Source organism: Podarcis filfolensis (genome assembly GCF_964270895.1).
Source record: "Podarcis filfolensis genome assembly, chromosome: 13".
In the NCBI taxonomy this organism is placed as follows: domain Eukaryota; kingdom Metazoa; phylum Chordata; class Lepidosauria; order Squamata; family Lacertidae; genus Podarcis; species Podarcis filfolensis.
This window is the reverse complement of record NC_139615.1, coordinates 8,397,789-8,416,810: the sequence shown is the minus strand read 5'-3', so window position 1 is coordinate 8,416,810 and position 19,022 is coordinate 8,397,789. Positions and strand designations below refer to the sequence as shown.

Genomic DNA, 19,022 nt, shown 5'->3' with positions numbered 1-19,022 from the left:
GCAGGAAAAGGTTGGATAGTCTCTGATGATTTCTAAAAATCAGTTTACACAGTTTTTTAAAAAAGTTTTTAATTGTGAATACATTACCTGCCAAGGCTGGAGATAATGGAGTTTATGTTTTTCCAGATCAGTCATTCTTCTGTGGTGGCATCTTGATGAGATGGCATGCAAGGTATGAGCTACAGCATAGGCAGCATTGTAAATACTATAGCTATGGCCAGTCATGCTCATTTCAAAAACTGGATCAGGCAGGCTGTCTAACCTCTCTTCCCCAGTACATAGTTCATCTTCATCCACCAGCTCTTGGGGATTTGGAAATGAACAGACAAATGCTTGCTCCCAGAAATCCTTGAGAAAACCATCTGCACTGGTGCTGTAGGGCTTTATGGTTTGAAGAAATTCCTGGAAGCCTAGCAACTCTTTTGTGTGAATGCTAAAGGAGATAGCTCCTTGGAAGAGCTGTATATCAAAGAACCTCTGAAGACCTGTTAATATGATATCAATCTGTGATGTCATAATCCACACCTTTGTAACTGATGCATTTTCCTTGTATTCAGTATGGGGGAGAGAAGTAATAGTCAGTAACAACATGATGGTCAATGAACCTCCATACAGGATCAGTATGCTAGGTTTATTCTCCATCAAAGCTGGATAAATATTTGAAAATACATCATGAACTTCATCCATGGAAACCGTATGTGCTTGTTTGGGGATTCTTTTTGTAAAGGCTGAACAGATTCTGTTCTTGGAAAGGAATGGTTCCAGGGTCGACAAGAAATGTTCTCCACCATCATCATCTTCAGCAAAGATGCCAACCCATGTCCATCCAAAATGTAGAAGTAACTGAATAATTCCCATATATTGATGGTCTTCATTTGGGACCATGCGGTAAAAGGAATTGGACTGCGTTGTTCCCCTGTTTCCTGGCGCAAACGATCCATATGTGATCTATTAAAAACAAATTGTATTATGAGGGATCTGCTTGGTAGATGGTCTCCATATATGTGGCTGCTCGTGGTAGAAATATTTCCGGAAGGACAATGTCAACTGTGTGAGAGGTAAAGAAATTGAAACCTCTTCCAAAATTTTTAGCTGCTAATATACAGATAGGGCCATACTTTTTTGAAATGTCTAGAGATGTATATGGTTGTATGAAATGTATTTAAAACAAGGCTATGTCTTTCTATTATCCCCCTTTCCAGGGGGAAATGTGAGTGGGGGCTAACAGCATACCAGTAATAAGGTAGGGATTAAAATGTATTACCCTCCCAACTTAGTTGGACTGATCATGTTCGGATGCCTGATTATTGTCTTACAAAGAAACAACTCTACTCCAAACTTAAAAATGGAAAGTATAATGCTGGTGGTCAACAAAAGTGGATTAAAGACTCTCTCAACGAATATCAGATAAATGTAGTATAAACACAGACAATTGGAAAACAGTAGCCTGCAAGTGCTCCAACTGGAAAACAGCCTTTACCAAAGGTCTCATGGACACCGAAGACATTCAAACTCAGGATGAAAGAGAGAAACGTGCTAAGAGGAAGGCACATTTGGCAAACCCTCACCATGATCAATTCCGACCAGGAAACTAATATCTCCACTGTGGAAGGATGTGTGGATCCAGAATTAGCCTCCACAGTCACTTATGGACTCAACTGTGTTTATGGAAGACAATCTTACTCAGCTATGAGTGATCACCAAAGAAGAAGACCTTCCCTTATACTTTCAATCCCAGAGCAGATTACAATAATTAAAAAGAAACTGGCATGGTTTACAGATTACCTGAGATTTAAGAAGGGCATGTAAAAGAAATGGGAGAAAGGGGAAATCACAAAGGAGAAGTATACAAGAGTAGCCAAGAGTTGCAGAGGGAAAGTCAGGCTGCCTAAAGCTCAGAATGAGCTCAGGCTTGCACAAGAGTTAAAATTAATTTTAAAAAGTTTCTTTGGCTATGTTGGAAGAAAGAGGGAGCACAAGTAAGTGTAAGGTGCATTGCATGGAGAAGACAGAGAAATGCTATTGGGTGACAACACCTATTTTGCCTGTCTTCACCCAAAAGAAAACTAGTTCCAAACCTGGTGATAACAGAATCAATGATGTCAGGGAGCCCAAGAGAGGAAAAGAGGTGGTAAGGGAACACCTAGATACTTTAATTGTACTGATTTACAAGGAGCAAATGTCTTCCCCATATTCAAAAAGACAAAAAAGAACAGCCAGGCAACTACCAACAGTGAGCTTCACATCAATACCAATAAAGGTTCTATAGCAGATTAATAATTTTTCAAGAATGCCATTCAGACCTCTTCCTACTTCTGAACCACCAAAGCAAAAGCAAACATGGTAAGAGATTTGTTTCTGCACATCCCCATGTCTCATATGCAGAGATCCTACCTGTGGAATCTTGTAGGGTCTTAAGATATCTGCAATATGGAAGGAAGTATCAGAGCTAAGTCCCCCAATGACAGTGATGAGGCTGTTACAGATGCCACACTTGTAGTTGGCGTTAAATCTATGAGATTTGAAGAGCATGTCCAGGGTGGTACGATAGGTCATCCTAGCATCATAGTAGCTGTCATAGATGTGGAACCCAAGTGTTACATTGGGCAAGATATTTGGATTCTCATTGATCTCATTCACTGCAAACACCAAGGCAAGGACATGCTGGTGGAACTTTGTCACAAAACTGCAAACAGAAGAATTTAGTGTATCACAAGATAATGTCACCATGCCTGACATCCCACAAAAAGGCTTCCTTTCTGCCGGTGACGGATTTATATTTCATGGATCTCATTTAATTTATTACTGATGTCTAAAACCTATTAAACAACTCCCTCTTCAAATCATACACCAATATACTAAGATCTTGCATCTGGGTTTATTCCAGTTCCCATCAAATCTGTCCCATAACCAATGGTGCAAAATCTGTTGGATTTGGAATCTGAGGGACAAATTAGGAAGAAATTTCAAAAGAGGATGCCAGAGTCCATTTTTTTCTCTAAACACTGTAGAATGCACAAGATCCCAAAAGGTGCTCGAGAAGCACAATTGTGTTCCTGGATGGGGGCAATCCCAGTGTGCCTTTCCTTGAACATCATCATCATCATCATTATCATTATCATTGCTATACTGCCCTTCATCTAAGGATCACAGTGTGGTCTACAATATAATTTTTTTGTCACTTATAGAAACTGTTGTTTGTGTTGGTGATATGACAAGGACAATGTTATAGGGAGGAGGAAGAAGGGGGGAGAGAGAGAGAAAGGTCCTTACTTTGGAAAATCATATAACTCCTGAGAAGGATGTATTCGGAAGGATACTTCACTAAAATGGTAAATGATATGAGAAGTCATCCCACAAATGAGGAGGTCACCTCCTTGATACCATTCATGTTCTACAGGTATAGGAACGTTAGTGGGGCACTTACGGTTACCTACTCCACATGCAATTGGAAGAAGGAGAAGCACCTTCACTAGATCCAGCATCCTGTTAAGCTTCTCTCTTGCCTCTGCCAATAATCTATTTCACAGGGGAAAATCCATCATTGGCTTTTGAATCACCACATCTACAAAAATGCATGTCTTAAATACTGGGTGAGATTAGCAGTATTCTAGGAATTATCTGCCTAGTGACATAATGAAAGGGGATTTGTTAGAGATGAAAGTGACAGTGCCCTACTCCCGATTTTTCTCCACCAGAAGCCTACTAATATCCACTTTCAGGCTTGCCAAGTTATTGTTTTTCCTATTATCTGAAAAGCCTCTGGAGATTTCTCTCTCTCTCTCTCTCTCTCTCTCTCTCTCTCTCTCTATATTTATAGATATATGCAGTGTGGCATGAATAATTGTAGAGAAAGAATTCCTTCTTTAGAGACATTGAGTAGCAATTATGGAAGCAAACATGTTTTCTTTTGTTTTAAGAAAAAGTTCTGGCTTTTCTCTTCCTAATTTTGGAGTCAGAGTCCAATAACCCCTAAAGGGCAGAGGTTAGCCAGTCCTTGTCTAGACAACTTGGAAAAATAAAGCAGCACTAATTCTTGAAATGAATCACAATATTCAGCTTCAGTTTGATCTACAGGATGGTAGTCAATACTCTCCTTTGCTATAAAGTATTAAAATAGCTAGTCACAGAACTGAATAGGGGTGTAGTGAATGTTACTTTAATCCAAAGCAGTCTTCGAGGTCTGCCTTGAGATGCAGCAATTGTTAAATGACTTGTAAGTAATGTCAACCTGCACATCTCTAGGGTTTGTGGGATCTTGAGCATGGCTTCTTCATTAGGTCCCTGTTCCTCTTTTATAGACCACTTTACTCTCACAGAAGCTACACAATCTCCTTGAGGGGTGGATCCAAGGAAGTAAATTGTACCGTTCTATCTGCTCACTTTTCTCCCACCAGAAAAGAAGGGGTGAGTGAAGATCTACATCAGGAACACAGGTGATAGGAGACCAGTAACACCTACTATTTGCCAAAAAGTCCACTGTAGAGACAGTATGACCAGAGACATAGCTAGGGCCCCTTGAACACTTGGCTAAGAACAGTATTGTCCTCCTAATCACTTTCATTATGTTTGATCTTGTTATGACAGAGGAATTGCATTGCCACACACATATGTAACATATTCCCTGTTGGGGCTGGAAGTTGCTCTCTTCACCAGAAACCACGGCAGACCATTGACGGTTTTATAGTCTTTATTTACAACTATATACAGAAGGCATAATGATTAATCCATCAATCCGAATCACTCACTTCAGATACAGCTAACGGTTTCTTCCTCCTCCTCCAGCACCTAAAGTGCAGGAATCTCGATCCCCGCCTCTGACCCTTTCTTTTGTCCTCGCATCTTGCGCAAGCCATCATAAATCTCCTGCCCTCATCTGATTTTGAGGTTAAACCTTGTGGTGCTTGTAAATCAGCCTGTTCACCCCCCACCTCTTCCTGGTTCTCGGGTCCTGTTGGTGTTGACGCTGCCCCAATAGGCTCTTCTCCCTCCCCTTCTGCATGCATGTATTCCTCTTCTGCTCCTGTCTCTAAGTGCCCATGCTCAGCTATGTCAGTGGACTCTGAGCATCCTGGCTCTGCCCTGACACCTAGTCTCCTTCATACTGCCTTGCCATTTCTCCTACCACTCAGCTCCCAGCTCTTGTCGAAACTCACAATCATACAAAGATAGTGAGAGACACCTATGAGCATGGAGGGGGTGCTGTTGCTGCTGCTGCTGCTGTCTGAAGGACAGCAGGCCAGCCTCCAAGGAACATACTGCACCAGTTGTTGCCACCATGGCTGCAGCAACAGAAGATGCAATCCTTGGAGGCCACATCTGCTGCCCTGTGTGTCAAAGAAACTAATGTATTGGTGTTGGGGCTAAAATTGGTCAGAATTAATGTAGAACTAGCCTTATCTGGGAGACATAATCCTCAAAGCAGTTTACAAAGAATTAAAACCACAAAAATGGGGCAGGGGATCACAATACATTAAAACATACAGAAAATTAAAATATTCTAACTGATTGCAATTCACATCAGCATATCTAAACTGTTTCTAGTAGGCACTGAAACAAACACTGTGATGGAGCCAGGGAGTTTTATGTGCAGCCACACTAAATTTCATTCTGTGAACCACCCAGAGACTTGTGGGTATAGGGTGGAATAATAATAATAATAATAATAATAATAATAATAATAATAATAATTGATCAAGTTGTTACAAATGTGGAATGGGCCTTATGTGAAAATTGTAGTGTGCCAATTTTGCTATTCAAAGTGGTTGAGTGGGCACATGTGAGTTTTGATGAAGCTATAAAAATGTTTAAAAACATGAATATGTTTATGGGACACAGACTTATTAAATTGATAAGATAAGACTCTAAGAAAGCATATAAATATGCTCTGAAGTTTGAACATATTAATTTCCTACAGCCAGAAGCTCACTTGCTGGCAGCATCTTAAAAGAGTTTCTGACATTGAAAAATGCTCTTCTTTTTTGAGCCATTGAAAACTTTAGATAGAGCTTTTGTAAGAACAAATTTTGACCTGCTTTACTATTCTTTGGTGGGAAACCTTATGGCAAAGTCCACTAGTATGAGCACTTTATTGTGCAGTGGACATGCAGCTCAGCTAGCTGGTTTATGACTGAGCCAGACTCAGTTTGTGATAAGTCCCCAGTCCACACTCAGCTAAATATATGCCAGTAGGAATGCCTCATCATGGCAGAAACAGGATTCAGCTGGCAGAATTGAAGCTTGCTAAGCCAATGTTGGTATGAATCCCCAAAAAGGAGTGTTCCAAGGGATGGGTTGGAAGGTATTATTCTGGCAATCAGAATGTAGAAACAACTGTTGTCACAAATATTAGAGCATGGGTGCTTCCATTCTTCTAGAATTCCTAATAAGAGCTCATGATAAAGGATCCAATGTTAGTTACAGTCAGAACAGGCCCACTGAAAAGAATGAACATGTCATGGACGTGCCTTCCCACAGCCACGATAAGGATTCTGAGTGGGGGAGCAGTCAGTCAGAAGAGGAAGAAAGAGACTGGCCTCTTTCCCGGCCAACAGAAGGCAGTGGGCCAGAACGCCCTTCTCTAGAGGAGAAGAGACTGTAAATTTCAGGACAGTGAAAGTGGGCTAAACGGAGGCCAATTCTCTGAGGAGCAGCCTTTGGTCACAACACAGGAGGGTAGACTCTTCCTCAGAGGAAGAGATGGGAGATGACCCCGAGAGTCCCCAGGCTCATGGACGAACAAAGGTCAGAGAAAGGCGCCAATCAAAGAAGAAGCGATGGTGGTGCTGGCGTGTTTCCTGTTGGAGACACACTTTGAATTCAGATGCCTCAACATCATCTTGATGGACGGTCACTAGCGTAAGTGGCTTTGTGGTTAATTACTGTGTGTAATAAATATGCTTGTAACTAACAATGACTGTGTGCTGATTATCTAAGCCGGCAGTCTGCCAGTTCCTGAAAGAATATAACTAATATGACATAAAGGTTCAATAATTCTTTCTCTTCGTTAGCTGTTCCCTGTTGTTCAACTCCGGCCTAAGAATAATAATATAGCATTTGGGGGAAAAGATACAACCAAGTAATCCAACACTGGAAGCTAAGATGGAGAAGATCTCCACAGCCACCATGTATTTCCCCTTGGTGCTCAGGTAGGTCGGAACAAACGTTAGCCAAACACTGCAAAACAACAGCATACTGAAAGTGATGAACTTGGCTTCATTAAAAGTGTCTGGCAGCTTTCTAGCAAAGAAAGCCACTGTGAAGCTGATGATGGCCAGAAATCCCATGAAGCCCAGAACTAAATAAAACATGAGGACAGATCCTTCATTACATAATGCAATGATCTCTTTGCTCTGAGAATGCATGTCCAGATCTGGGAATGGAGAGAAGTTTGCCAACCACAAAACACAAATTCCTGATTGAATGAGGGTGCAAGAAAAGATAATGGAGTTGGCCAGTCTTTTCCCCACCCACTTCCTCACGCTGGATCCTGGTTTGGTGGCCATGAAAGCGACCACAACAGTGATGGTTTTAGCCATCACACAAGAAATAACCACAGAGAAGATGATGCCGAAAGCTGGTTGCCGGAGAATGCAGGTCACATTATTGGGTTGTCCAAGGAATGGCAAAGAACAGAGGAAGCAGAGGACGAGAGAGACAAGCAGAATGTAGCTGATGTCCCGGTTGTTGGCTTTCACGATGGGGGTGTCTTTGTGTTTAATAAAGGTTCCTAGAACCAAAGCTGTGATAAAGGAAAAGGATGCAGCAACAGAAGTTAAAATGATCCCTAAAGGCTCTTTGAAAGATAGAAAAGTTAGATGCTTTGGAAAACATTGATCTTTGTCCTTGCTTGGATACTGATCTTCTGGGCACTGGAGACAGTCATCCATATCTGAAAAACAGGGGGGGGGGAATCTCATTTCAGTGTCATTCCATGTGAGACTTAAGAATTTCCTCACTTCCTCCCAAATAATAAATGATATATTTCTTGATTTCTCTTTCATAGTTCCAGTGCGGAGGTGTACATGTGAATTCATGACTCAACACAATGAGAACAATGATGATGTGTCAATGTGTACATACTTGAGTTGACATGAATGGAGGTGATTTTCCTAAATGCCAAAGAGGATTTTTATTTTTTTAAAGTAAAGGGAGATTTTTACACTTGAATGCATTGGCAGCATGTTCCTTCTTATTTCTAAAACCAGTTTAGAACATCTGAGTGTAGACAATACTGAACTAGTTGGGCAAATTTTGTCACTTGACATAAGACAGCTTCCTATATTTTTTTGCTGCTATAAGAGAAATATTGGGAGGTTAATGACCCACTTTCTTCTTGAGTTGAAGAACAATCCATTTTTGTTTGCGGGGGGGACGGGATCATGAAAGGAATTAGGAAACACGTTGGTTTTACATCAAATTTTAATAAAAAATCATGTATAAGATGAAAACATAGATTCTTGCTAAAATGCCTATATATGAAATATATATTTCACACAACATTATGGGAATTCATTAAAATAAAATTAGTTGAAAAACTGGTTGTTGGCATTTGTCCGTCTAAAGTGACAATGAAAGACCCCCATCCTGCAAGAAAGTGGTTACAACACAGAGTCAGATATACAAACACACCAGGGTGATGGGTAAGGATCCCTAGGCCTTTTAGTTGGATGCTATATCAGGAGAACAGTTGTATCACCTACCCTTTTGGTCTGAAAACTTCCCATCAGGGCATAAAGCACAGTCATAACAGCAAAATTTCTTCCCCTCCTTCTTTTGTTTCCGATACCCAGATTGGCAGGAGTCACTGCAGACCGAAATGGGGATCCCCTATCCATCAATAAGAAAACAGATACTGTAGGTACAACGTAGGAAATTTATATTGCTCAAAGAAGCAGAGCATTTTCAAAAGTTGGTTGGAAGATAAATATTTTCTATTTAATCATACACTTCTGTTTAGTTTCCTGACTTCATTACAGAGATGGATGCATAAGGTTGCACAACAAGCGGTGTTTTAGAACTGATAATCCAGTCAAGAATAGGGGGAAACTCAATCTGTACCTGGTTAATACCTCTTGGCCATATAATCATGGCCTTATGAATGATGAATCCTTTTCCTTCACTCACACCTCCAACTTTCACTCTCCGGAAGGATCTGTTTGGGAAGATGACCATGTTGTTGATATCAAATCCACCTCCCATTTCGCCTTTAGCATTAAATGATATTGTTTCTCCAGCTGAGTTATTGAATGAAATCCCTTGCAGAAATGGTTGCAGCTATTTGAAAGTGGAAAAGAAACAAGGGATAACATTTCATGTCCGTAGACATGAAATGCTGATTATTTCTAAATTCCTTTCTTTTATGTTTTTTCTATAGCAAAGTCTCAACCAGACGTGATAAATGGTAGATAAAGGATCATGCATAATGATAGAAGAAAAAATTGATTCCCCATTACAGCCACCCAATTTGAGAGGAAATATGAACCCATTTCACTAATAATTTTGTGTAGGAAAAGGTTGGAAACTCTCTGATAATTTCTACAAAACTGTTCTGGGCAAAGAACAAAAATGAAGAAGTTTTTAATTGTGAATACATTACCTGCCAAGGCTGGAGATCATGGAGTTTATGTTTCCCCCCATCAGTCATTCTTCTGTGGTGGCATCTTGATGAGATGGCATGTAAGGCATGAGCCACAGCATAGGCAGCATTGTAAATACTATAGCTATGGCCAGTCATGCTCATTTCAAAAACTGGATCAGGCAGGCTGTCTAACCTCTCTTCCCCAGTACATAGTTCATCTTCATCCACCAGCTCTTGGGGATTTGGAAATGAACAGACAAACGCTTGCTCCCAGAAATCCTTGAGAAAACCATCTGCCCTGGTGCTGTAGGGCTTTATGGTTTGAAGAAATTCCTGGAAGCCTAGCAACTCTTTTGTGTGAATGCTGAAGGAGATAGCTCCTTGGAAGAGTTGTATGTCAAAGCCCCTCTGAAGACCTGTTAATATGATATCAATCTGTGTTGTCATAATCCACACCTTTGTAACTGATGCATTTCCTTTGTAATCAGGATGTGGGAGACAAGTAATAGTCATTAGCAACATGATAGTCAATGAACCTCCATACAGGATCAGTGTGCTAGGTTTGTTCTCTATCAAAGCTGTATAAACATTTGACCATGTATCGAGAAGTTCTTCCATGTCACCTATATGTGCTTGTTTGGGGATTCTTTTTGTAAAGGCTGAACAGATTCTGTTCTTGGAAAGGAATGGTTCCAAGGTTGACAAGAAATGTTCTCCACCATCATCATCTTCAGCAAAGATGCCAACCCATGTCCATCCAAAATGTAGAAGTAACTGAATAATTCCCATATATTGATGGTCTTCATTTGGGACCATGCGGTAAAAGGAATTGGACTGCGTTGTTCCCCTGTTTCCTGGCGCAAACGATCCATATGTGATCTATTAAAAACACATAGTATTATGAGATATCTGCTTGGTTGAGTGTCTCCATATATGTAGCTCTTTATTGTAGAAATATTTCCTGAAGGACAATATGAACACTATCAGAGGTAAAGAAAATGAAAACTCACGCAGAATTATAGCTGTTAATATAGAGATATGGCCATGCTTTTTTGAAATGTCTAGAGACGTGTATGGTTTTCAGAAATGTATTTAAAACAAGGTTATGTCTATCTATTCTCCTTCCTAGGGGGGATGTGAGTGGGGGGCAACAGCATACCAGTAATAAGGTACGGATTAAATTGTATTACCCTCCCAACTTTGTTGGACTGATTATGTTTGGATGCCTGATTATTGTCTTACAAAGCAACAACTCTATTCCAAATTTAAAAATATAAAGCATACTGCTGGTGGTCAACAAAAGAGGATTAAAGACTCATTCAAGGCAAATCTTTAAAAAGTAGAATAAACACAGACAGTTGGAAAACAGTGGCCTGCAAGCGCTCCAACTGGAGAACAGCCTTTACAACGGTATCATGGACATTGAAGACGTTCAAACTTGGGATGAAAGAGAGAAATGTGCTAAGAGGAAGGCACATTTGGCAAACCCTCACCATGATAGCTCCCACCCAGAAACTAATATCTCCACTGTGGAAGGATGTGTGGATCCAGAATTAGCCTCCACAGTCACTTATGGACTCAACTGTGTTAATGAAAGACAATCTTACTGAGCTATGAGTTATCACCAAAGAAGAAGACCTTCCCTTATACTTTCAATCCCAGGGCAGATTACAATAATTAAAAAGAAACTGGTATGGTTTACAGATTACATGAGATTTAAGAAGGGCATGTAAAAGAAATGGGAGAAAGGGGAAATCACAAAGGAGAAGTATATAAGAGTAGCCAATAGTTGCAGAGGGAAAGTCAGGCTGCCTAAAGCTCAGAATGAGCTCAGGCTTCCACGAGAGTTAAAATTAATTTCAAAAAGTTTCTTTGGCTATGTTGGAAGGAAGAGGGAGCACAAGTAAGTGGAAGGTGCATTGCATGGAGAAGACAGAGAAATGCTATTGGGTGACAACACCTATTTTGCCTCTGTCTTCACCCAAAAGTTCCAAACCTGGTGATAACAGAATCAATGATGTCAGGGAGTCCAAGAGAGGAAAAGAGGTGGTAAGGGAACACCTAGCTACTTAAATGTTCTGATTTACAAGGAGCAAATGTCTTCCCCATATTCAAAAAGACAAAAAAGAACAGCCAGTGAGCTTCACATCAATACCAATAAAGGTCCTAGAGCAGATCAATAATTTTTGAAGAATGCCATTCAGACCTCTTCCTGCTTCTGAACCACCAAAGCAAAAGCAAACATGGTAAGAGATTTGTTTCTGCACATCCCCATGTCTCATATGCAGAGATCCTACCTGTGGAATCTTGTAGGGTCTTAAGATATCTGCAATATGGAAGGAAGTATCAGAGCTAAGTCCCCCAATGACAGTGATGAGGCTGTTACAGATGCCACACTTGTAGTTGGCGTTAAATCTATGAGATTTGAAGAGCATGTCCAGGGTGGTACGATAGGCCATCCTAGCATCATAGTAGCTGTCATAGATGTGGAACCCAAGTGTTACATTGGGCAAGATATTTGGATTCTCATTGATCTCATTCACTGCAAACACCAAGGCAAGGACATGCTGGTGGAACTTTGTCACAAAACTGCAAACAGAAGAATTTAGTGTATCACAAGATAATGTCACCATGCCTGACATCCCACAAAAAGGCTTCCTTTCTGCCGGTGACTGATTTATATTTCATGGATCTCAATTAATTTGTTACTGATGTCTACAACCTATTAAACAACTCCCTCTTCAAATCATGCACCAATATACTGAGATCTTGGATCTGGGTGTATTCCAGTTCCCATCAAATCTATCCCATAACCAATGGGGCAAAATCTGTTGGATTTGGAATCTGAGGGACAAATTAGGAAGAAATTTCAAAAGAGGATGCCAGAGTCCATTTTTTTCTCTAAACACTGTAGAATGCACAAGATCCCAAAAGGTGCTCGAGAAGCACAATTGTGTTCCTGGATGGGGGCAATCCCAGTGTGCCTTTCCTTGAACATCATCATCATTATCATAATCATTATCATTGTTATACTGCCCTTCATCTAAGGATCACAGTGTGGCCTACAATATATATATTTTTGTCACTTATAGAAACTGTTGTTTGTGTTGGTGATGTGACAAGGACAATGTTATAGGGAGGAGGAAGAAGGGGGGAGAGAGAGAAAAAGGTCCTTACTTTGGAAAATCATATAACTCCTGAGAAGGATGTATTCGGAAGGATACTTCACTAAAATGGTAAATGATATGAGAAGTCATCCCACAAATAAGGAGGTCACCTCCTTGATACCATTCATGTTCGACAGCTATAGGAACGTTAGTGGGGCACTTACGGTTACCTACTCCACATGCAATTGGAAGAAGGAGAAGCACCTTCACTAGATCCAGCATCCTGTTAAGCTTCTCTCTTGCCTCTGCCAATAATCTATTTCACAGGGGAAAATCCATCATTGGCTTTTGAATCACCACATCTACAAAAATGCATGTCTTAAATACTGGGTGAGATTAGCAGTATTCTAGGAATTATCTGCCTAGTGACAGAATGAAAGGGGATTTGTTAGAGATGAAAGTGACAGTGCCCTACTCCCGATTTTTCTCCACCAGAAGTCTACTAATATACACTTTCAGGCTTGCCAAGTTATTGTTTTTCCTATTATCTGAAAAGCCTCTGGAGATTTCTCTCTCTCTCTCTCTCTCTCTCTCTCTCTGTGTGTATATACTTATATATATATATATATGCAGTGTGGCATGAATAATTGTAGAGAAAGAATTCCTTCTTTAGAGACCTTGGGTTGCAATTATGGAAACAAACATGTTTTCTTTTGTTTTAAGAAAAAGTTTTGGCTTTTCTCTTCCTCTTGGAGTCAGAGTCCAATAACCTCTAAAGGGCAGAGGTTAGCCAGTCTAGACAACTTGGAAAAATAAAGCAGCACTAATTCTTGAAATGAACCACAATATTCAGCTTTAGTTTGATCTACAGGATGGTAGTCAATACTCTCCTTTGCTATAAAGTATTAAAATAGCTAGTCACAGAACTGACTAGGGGTGTTGTGAATGCCACTTTAATCCAAAGCAGTCTTCGTGGTCTGCCTTGAGATGCAGCAATTGTTACATCACTTGCAAATAATGTCAACCTGCACATCTCTAGGGTTTGTGGGATCTTGAGCATGGCTTCTTCATTGGTCCCTGTTTCTCTTTTATAGACCACTTTTCTCTCACAGAAGCCACTCAGTCTCCCAACGGGTGGATCCAAGGAAGTAAATTGTACCATTCTTTCTGCTCAATTTTATCCCACCAGCGAAGAAGGAGTGAGTGAAGATCTACATCAGGAACAAGGGTGGTAGGAGACCAGCGCTACCTCCTATTCACCAAGAGTCCACTGTAGAGCTGGATTTGGAGGGGGGCTGCTGAGAAGGTCACAGATCCTACAAGGAACTAGCCACAGCTGTCATTGCCTCTGTGGCAGCAGCAACAGGCAATGCAATTGCTGGAGGCTTGATCTGCTGCCCCCTTTGGATCCTGCCACCTGTGGTGGTCACCTCACCTTTGCCACATGTGTGGGATAGATCTACATGATGGGCCTCCAATATACATGTGTGCCTTAGCAGATACCTAATAATGCACACCCCTGGTCCTGGGTACAACAATCATTACTGTTTCATAGCAGTATGCCTAGAAATAACTCAGTGAGACATACCTGTTTTCATTTATTTTAATGCTTTGACTCAACCTGGTTTTACATATAGTTTTCTCAAAGCAAATTTAGATGGCGGAATCCTGGAGTCATACCATTTTAATGCTTTATATGCTTTGCAGTATGTCCAGCTACTCTGTTGTCGAAGTTTTTACAAGGTCACAAGGTGGGGTATGGAAGGGAAGGGAGGAAGCACCTAACCGTACTATTGTCTCTAAGAAAGAATGAGTGAAAGTTCAACCTAATGCATTTGGGAGTAATTTTTCCTCCCCATAAATAACAAAAAAAACAAAAACCTTCCTGCTCTGCTGAACACTGTAACCTATTGATGCAGAACATTTACTTCAAGCAAAATGAAGTTAGCTATGTATGGTAAATACACTTGTGAGTAGAAACCATTACCAAACACCAGGTAGATATTGCTCATAACTCATGACAAAAGAATTATTGATCTGCGGCTCTTATGGTAATCTTAATTTGAGTTCAGTGTGATTTGTATCTTGCTCATTGACCTAACTATGTATTTCTTTATTTTTTATTAAATAAATAAATAAATAAATATTCTTGTATTTGGTACTGAAGTCTATTGGATCCTTTGCCCTATATGGTTTTACTTTAAATGGCCCTGCAAATACGATGGTATATATTGTATCCCGGGTGCTCTCTGCCTTGATCTGATTCCTCACCTCTAAATCAATTATAAAATACAAGTCATTTTGGAAGGGGGATTCCCTTCCCTTATGTGTAGTATTTAACTCAGTCTGGTCTTTCTGTTGCTTCTGAATACCAAGCCCATTTGTGTTCCCTAAACACAGTCCTCACTGCCTCCACGATCCTGACCACCGAATTCAAACAATTGTTTCTGTTAAATTCACTTCTACATATACTTAGTTTAGATGCTTCATATACACATGCTATCCACATCTGAAACAAAAAGAAGGATGTTGACAAGCTGGAACATGTGCTGGAACGAGAGCTATCAAAAATATCAAGGGTCTGGAAACCAAGCCTTTTGAGGAATGGTTGAAGGAGCTCAGTTTGTTCAGACTGGAAAAAAGGAGAGTGAGAGGAGATATGATAGCCATCTTCCAATATCTCAAGGCTTGTCATTGTCAGGAGCTTGACCTACTCTCAAGTAGGACCCTGGCAGAGACACATGCCTGACTTGCATGTTCTCTCCCTCCTGGTCGATTGTTCAGGAGCTTCAAAAAATTTCTGCTGCCCAAACATCACAGCGACCAATGCCACCAGACATCGGCACACTTAGGGATCCGCAGAGTCTTTGCAGCTTGCGTAACAGACCTCAGCAACTCAGCATTTTGGCTAATGTAATTTATTTACATATAAACACGCACGGAGCACTGCAAGATGGCTCCCACTCTCTCTAGCATCAGACAGCAAAGAGAAAAAGAACAAAGGACAATAGTCCCACTTCATGCAACGCAGTAACACAAACATCCTGTCTCCATCACTTCCCACTTTGTGGTGACAAAACATACACCTTCATGTGAAAGGGAAAAAACCCATGACTGCAATCATGGAGCAGGAATTCTAACAGTCACATGGAAGAGGCATCATGCTTCTACCCCTCCTGCTCAGGAGGGTAGGACTCAAACGAATGGCTTCAAGTTACAAGAAAGGAGATTCTGACTAAACATCTGCAAGATCTTTCTGACAGTAAGAGCTGTTCAACAGTGGAACAGTCTCTGTTGGGAGATGGTGGACTCTCCTTCCTTGGAGGTTTTTAAGCAGAGGTTGGATAACCATCTGTCATGGATGTTTTAGCTGAGTCTCCTGCATTGTAGGGGAATGGACTAGATGAGTCTTGGGGCCCCTCCCAACTCTACAATTCTATGTTTCTTTGATTTTATGATTTTATCTGGACTAGAAAATCAAAAGCTTGGATCTGTACTTTTTCTTTAAAAAAATAATGAGTAGGTATGAATACTCTGGCGTGGCTGGGGCAGGGTTCTTTTGGGGTAGGGACAAAAGGGACTGGTGGATTTCTCTATCCCAGTGAGCCAAGAACTCTAGTGATCAACCAGAGCTCGAAATTTCCCTAGCAATCACTTCATGTACAACACAAGAAGCTTCTCTCTGTGCCACCAGCTTTACTCAAGGGGGCAGGAGAGATATACTAAAAAGCACAAGAAATAAAATATTTATTCAACGGTACTGCCTTGTGGTTTCAGCTGTGAGGCTGCTTTCTCATCTGTTTCCTTTACATAGTCACAATTTGTTTATTTATATACCACATCTTCCACAGATACAGCTGTGCTCAGATATAGATATATGAGAGAAAAAATAATAATAAATTAATAAATTAAATAATAAATAAATAATAATAATACAGATTTATAAATTTATAGATATATGCCTTGAAATAATGATGCATAATAAATATTCAGCTGAGTTTTACTCACAGTAGCCCCACTGAAATAACTTATGTTAATTAATTTAAATTGGTCTTTAAAACATAAACTAACTTATGTTAATTAATTTAAATTGGTCTGCTCTGATTAAAGCTTAGTTTAATACTACTCATGATTAATGCATGATAACATTAAAAAATCCAAGAATATACAGTTCATTTAACAGACATCAAAATTTAAATAAATAAACACAGGTCAAGTGAAACTACCCAAGAACTTCACTTACAAAATTGACCTGAATGCTGATGATATTGGTATGTACAACCACCACCACCCCACAGTTTTATGCCTTGGTTCAAAAGGTCAGAATGTCCCAACTTAATTAATTTAATAAATTATTCCAGAAGCTATTTCTAGTTTATCTTATGCAGAAGGAGCTGATGGAACTTCCCACAATATCTGCTGAGCAGTCTCAGTGTGAGTTTTAGAAATCAAAATTGAAGTCTTTGTGTTCCATTTTGCACTGAATGTGCATTTCATCATTTCAGCACAACAGTCACCTGTGTGGAAAGTAAGGGCAGAGATGTGATTAGGATCCTACTAGAATTGGTCACAGTCCTTTTTATAACCCAATGCAAAAATGTTCCTGCATATGCAAATTTATCAATCTATTAGAGATTTGTTTAAATACCAAGTCTCCTGCTTGAATTTTAGAGAGCATCATGGAGACGATGGTGCCCTTAGCCACATTTCTCTTTGTCTTTTCTATCCTTAAACCTGGTCAGTTGTATTATTTGTACTTGATTGTAGCGTGAAAATGCCGTCCTGCAGATTCTTTTAACGTTTATGAGCATTCTTTTGTTTTATATTTTCAAGTGATGAACTAGGTTATCTGAGATGTTTTCCTTCTTTTCTATAATAGTGAGAAGCCTGAACAAGTGCAGTCCCATTTTCAAAATTATCGGATCGCGTCATTAAAAATATTTCACTTTGTTCAGAAAGAGGATTAAGCACTATTTAAAAGTTAAAAATGCAACAGCTTTATTATGTATGTTCTATTATTTTTTTATATATGCTGGAAGCCACCCAGTGTGGCTGGGGTAACCCAGTCAGATGGGCAAAGTACAAAATAATAACAATAACAAGAATAATAATTGATAATTCTTTGTTTTATAATCTTGCAGCACGTGTTAAAATTTAATATGCCTTTCCCCCATTTCTTTCTGCCAGGATCCCCCTCTGAAATTCGACTGACTCAATCTGGTGAGGGAGTTCGGAAACCTGGAGAATCCCTCCAGTTGACCTGTGCTGTCTCTGGTTACACCATCACTTCTGGCAATGGTTGGAACTGGATCCGCCAGCCTCCAGGGAAAGGACTGCAATGGATAGGAAGGGGATATTACAGCAGTTCAAGATGGAACACAGATTATGGTTCAGCCTTCCAGAGCAGGATTTCCATCTCTCTTGATTCATCCAAGAATGCATATCATCTCCAGCTGAATTCCCTGGCAGCTGCAGACACAGCCATGTATTACTGTGCAAGGGAACACAGTGACACAGAGCAAGTCTGTCATGTGTACAAAAAGGAGAAGCGTTCCTTTTTTCTGTTTCTGCTGCAAGATCTTCCTTCAATGCACAACTTTTTCATGCAGAAGGCATTCAAAATTGCATTTATTGTTATAAAAAATGTGTGTTCCCTGCATTCAATGAAATCATTTCTTCTTCTACCTTCCAACCTGGGAAGGTAGCCCACCTAGGAGAAGCCCATCTCCACATGAAATCCTGAGTCTCCAGAGAAATTCAGAAGGAGCCAGTAATCTGCACCTTAAAATAAAACTGGGCAGACAGCGTGTCTATAAATATTAAAGCACTGCTCCTCTGGCTTATCAAATAAATTTCCAGGATGAGGGGAGTGGGGAGAAGAAGAGTTCTGTGACTGATAATTTCTTAAACTGGTGGCTATTTCTGTCTCAAGTAATTTAGATTCCTCTGAATCTTTATGAATGATGCAATTGATGTCAGGAGCAAATAGGCAGTGCAGTCTTCAGTCCAAATATAATTTCCAATGCATAAAGCCATTTGTTTCTGTTTCATTGTGTCCTCAGGCTGTACATATTAGGAGGACACATTTTGGGGTAAAAATGGAGTCAAATCACTCTGCTTCACCAAGCAGCTTGTCCAAGCCAAAGAAAACTGCCTCTATAACTCTCTGAATGAAATCATGGACCTCCAGCACAATTTGGAAGGAGTCAGAGATCTGGATATTAAATAAAACTTTGAAGACATTGTATCTGCAAACATGGAAGCATTGCTCCTCTGGCTTATCATACTGGAAATTACCATGGTGGTGAGAGGATGCAAGGAAGAGTTCTACAGTG

At 40.1% G+C, this 19,022-nt stretch overlaps 1 protein-coding gene across 1 annotated transcript; it reads right to left on the bottom strand.

The window, feature by feature from the left end:
* Positions 1-6,986: 6,986 nt before the first annotated feature.
* On the bottom strand, positions 6,987-12,969 carry LOC310748505 (vomeronasal type-2 receptor 26-like; the record flags this gene model as incomplete). Its single annotated transcript, XM_083584335.1, has 5 exons — positions 6,987-7,891; positions 9,072-9,276; positions 9,599-10,459; positions 11,878-12,169; positions 12,758-12,969. The coding sequence occupies 5 exons, from the start codon at positions 12,967-12,969 to the stop codon at positions 6,987-6,989; spliced, it is 2,475 nt and encodes an 824-aa protein (XP_083440461.1).
* Positions 12,970-19,022: the final 6,053 nt, after the last annotated feature.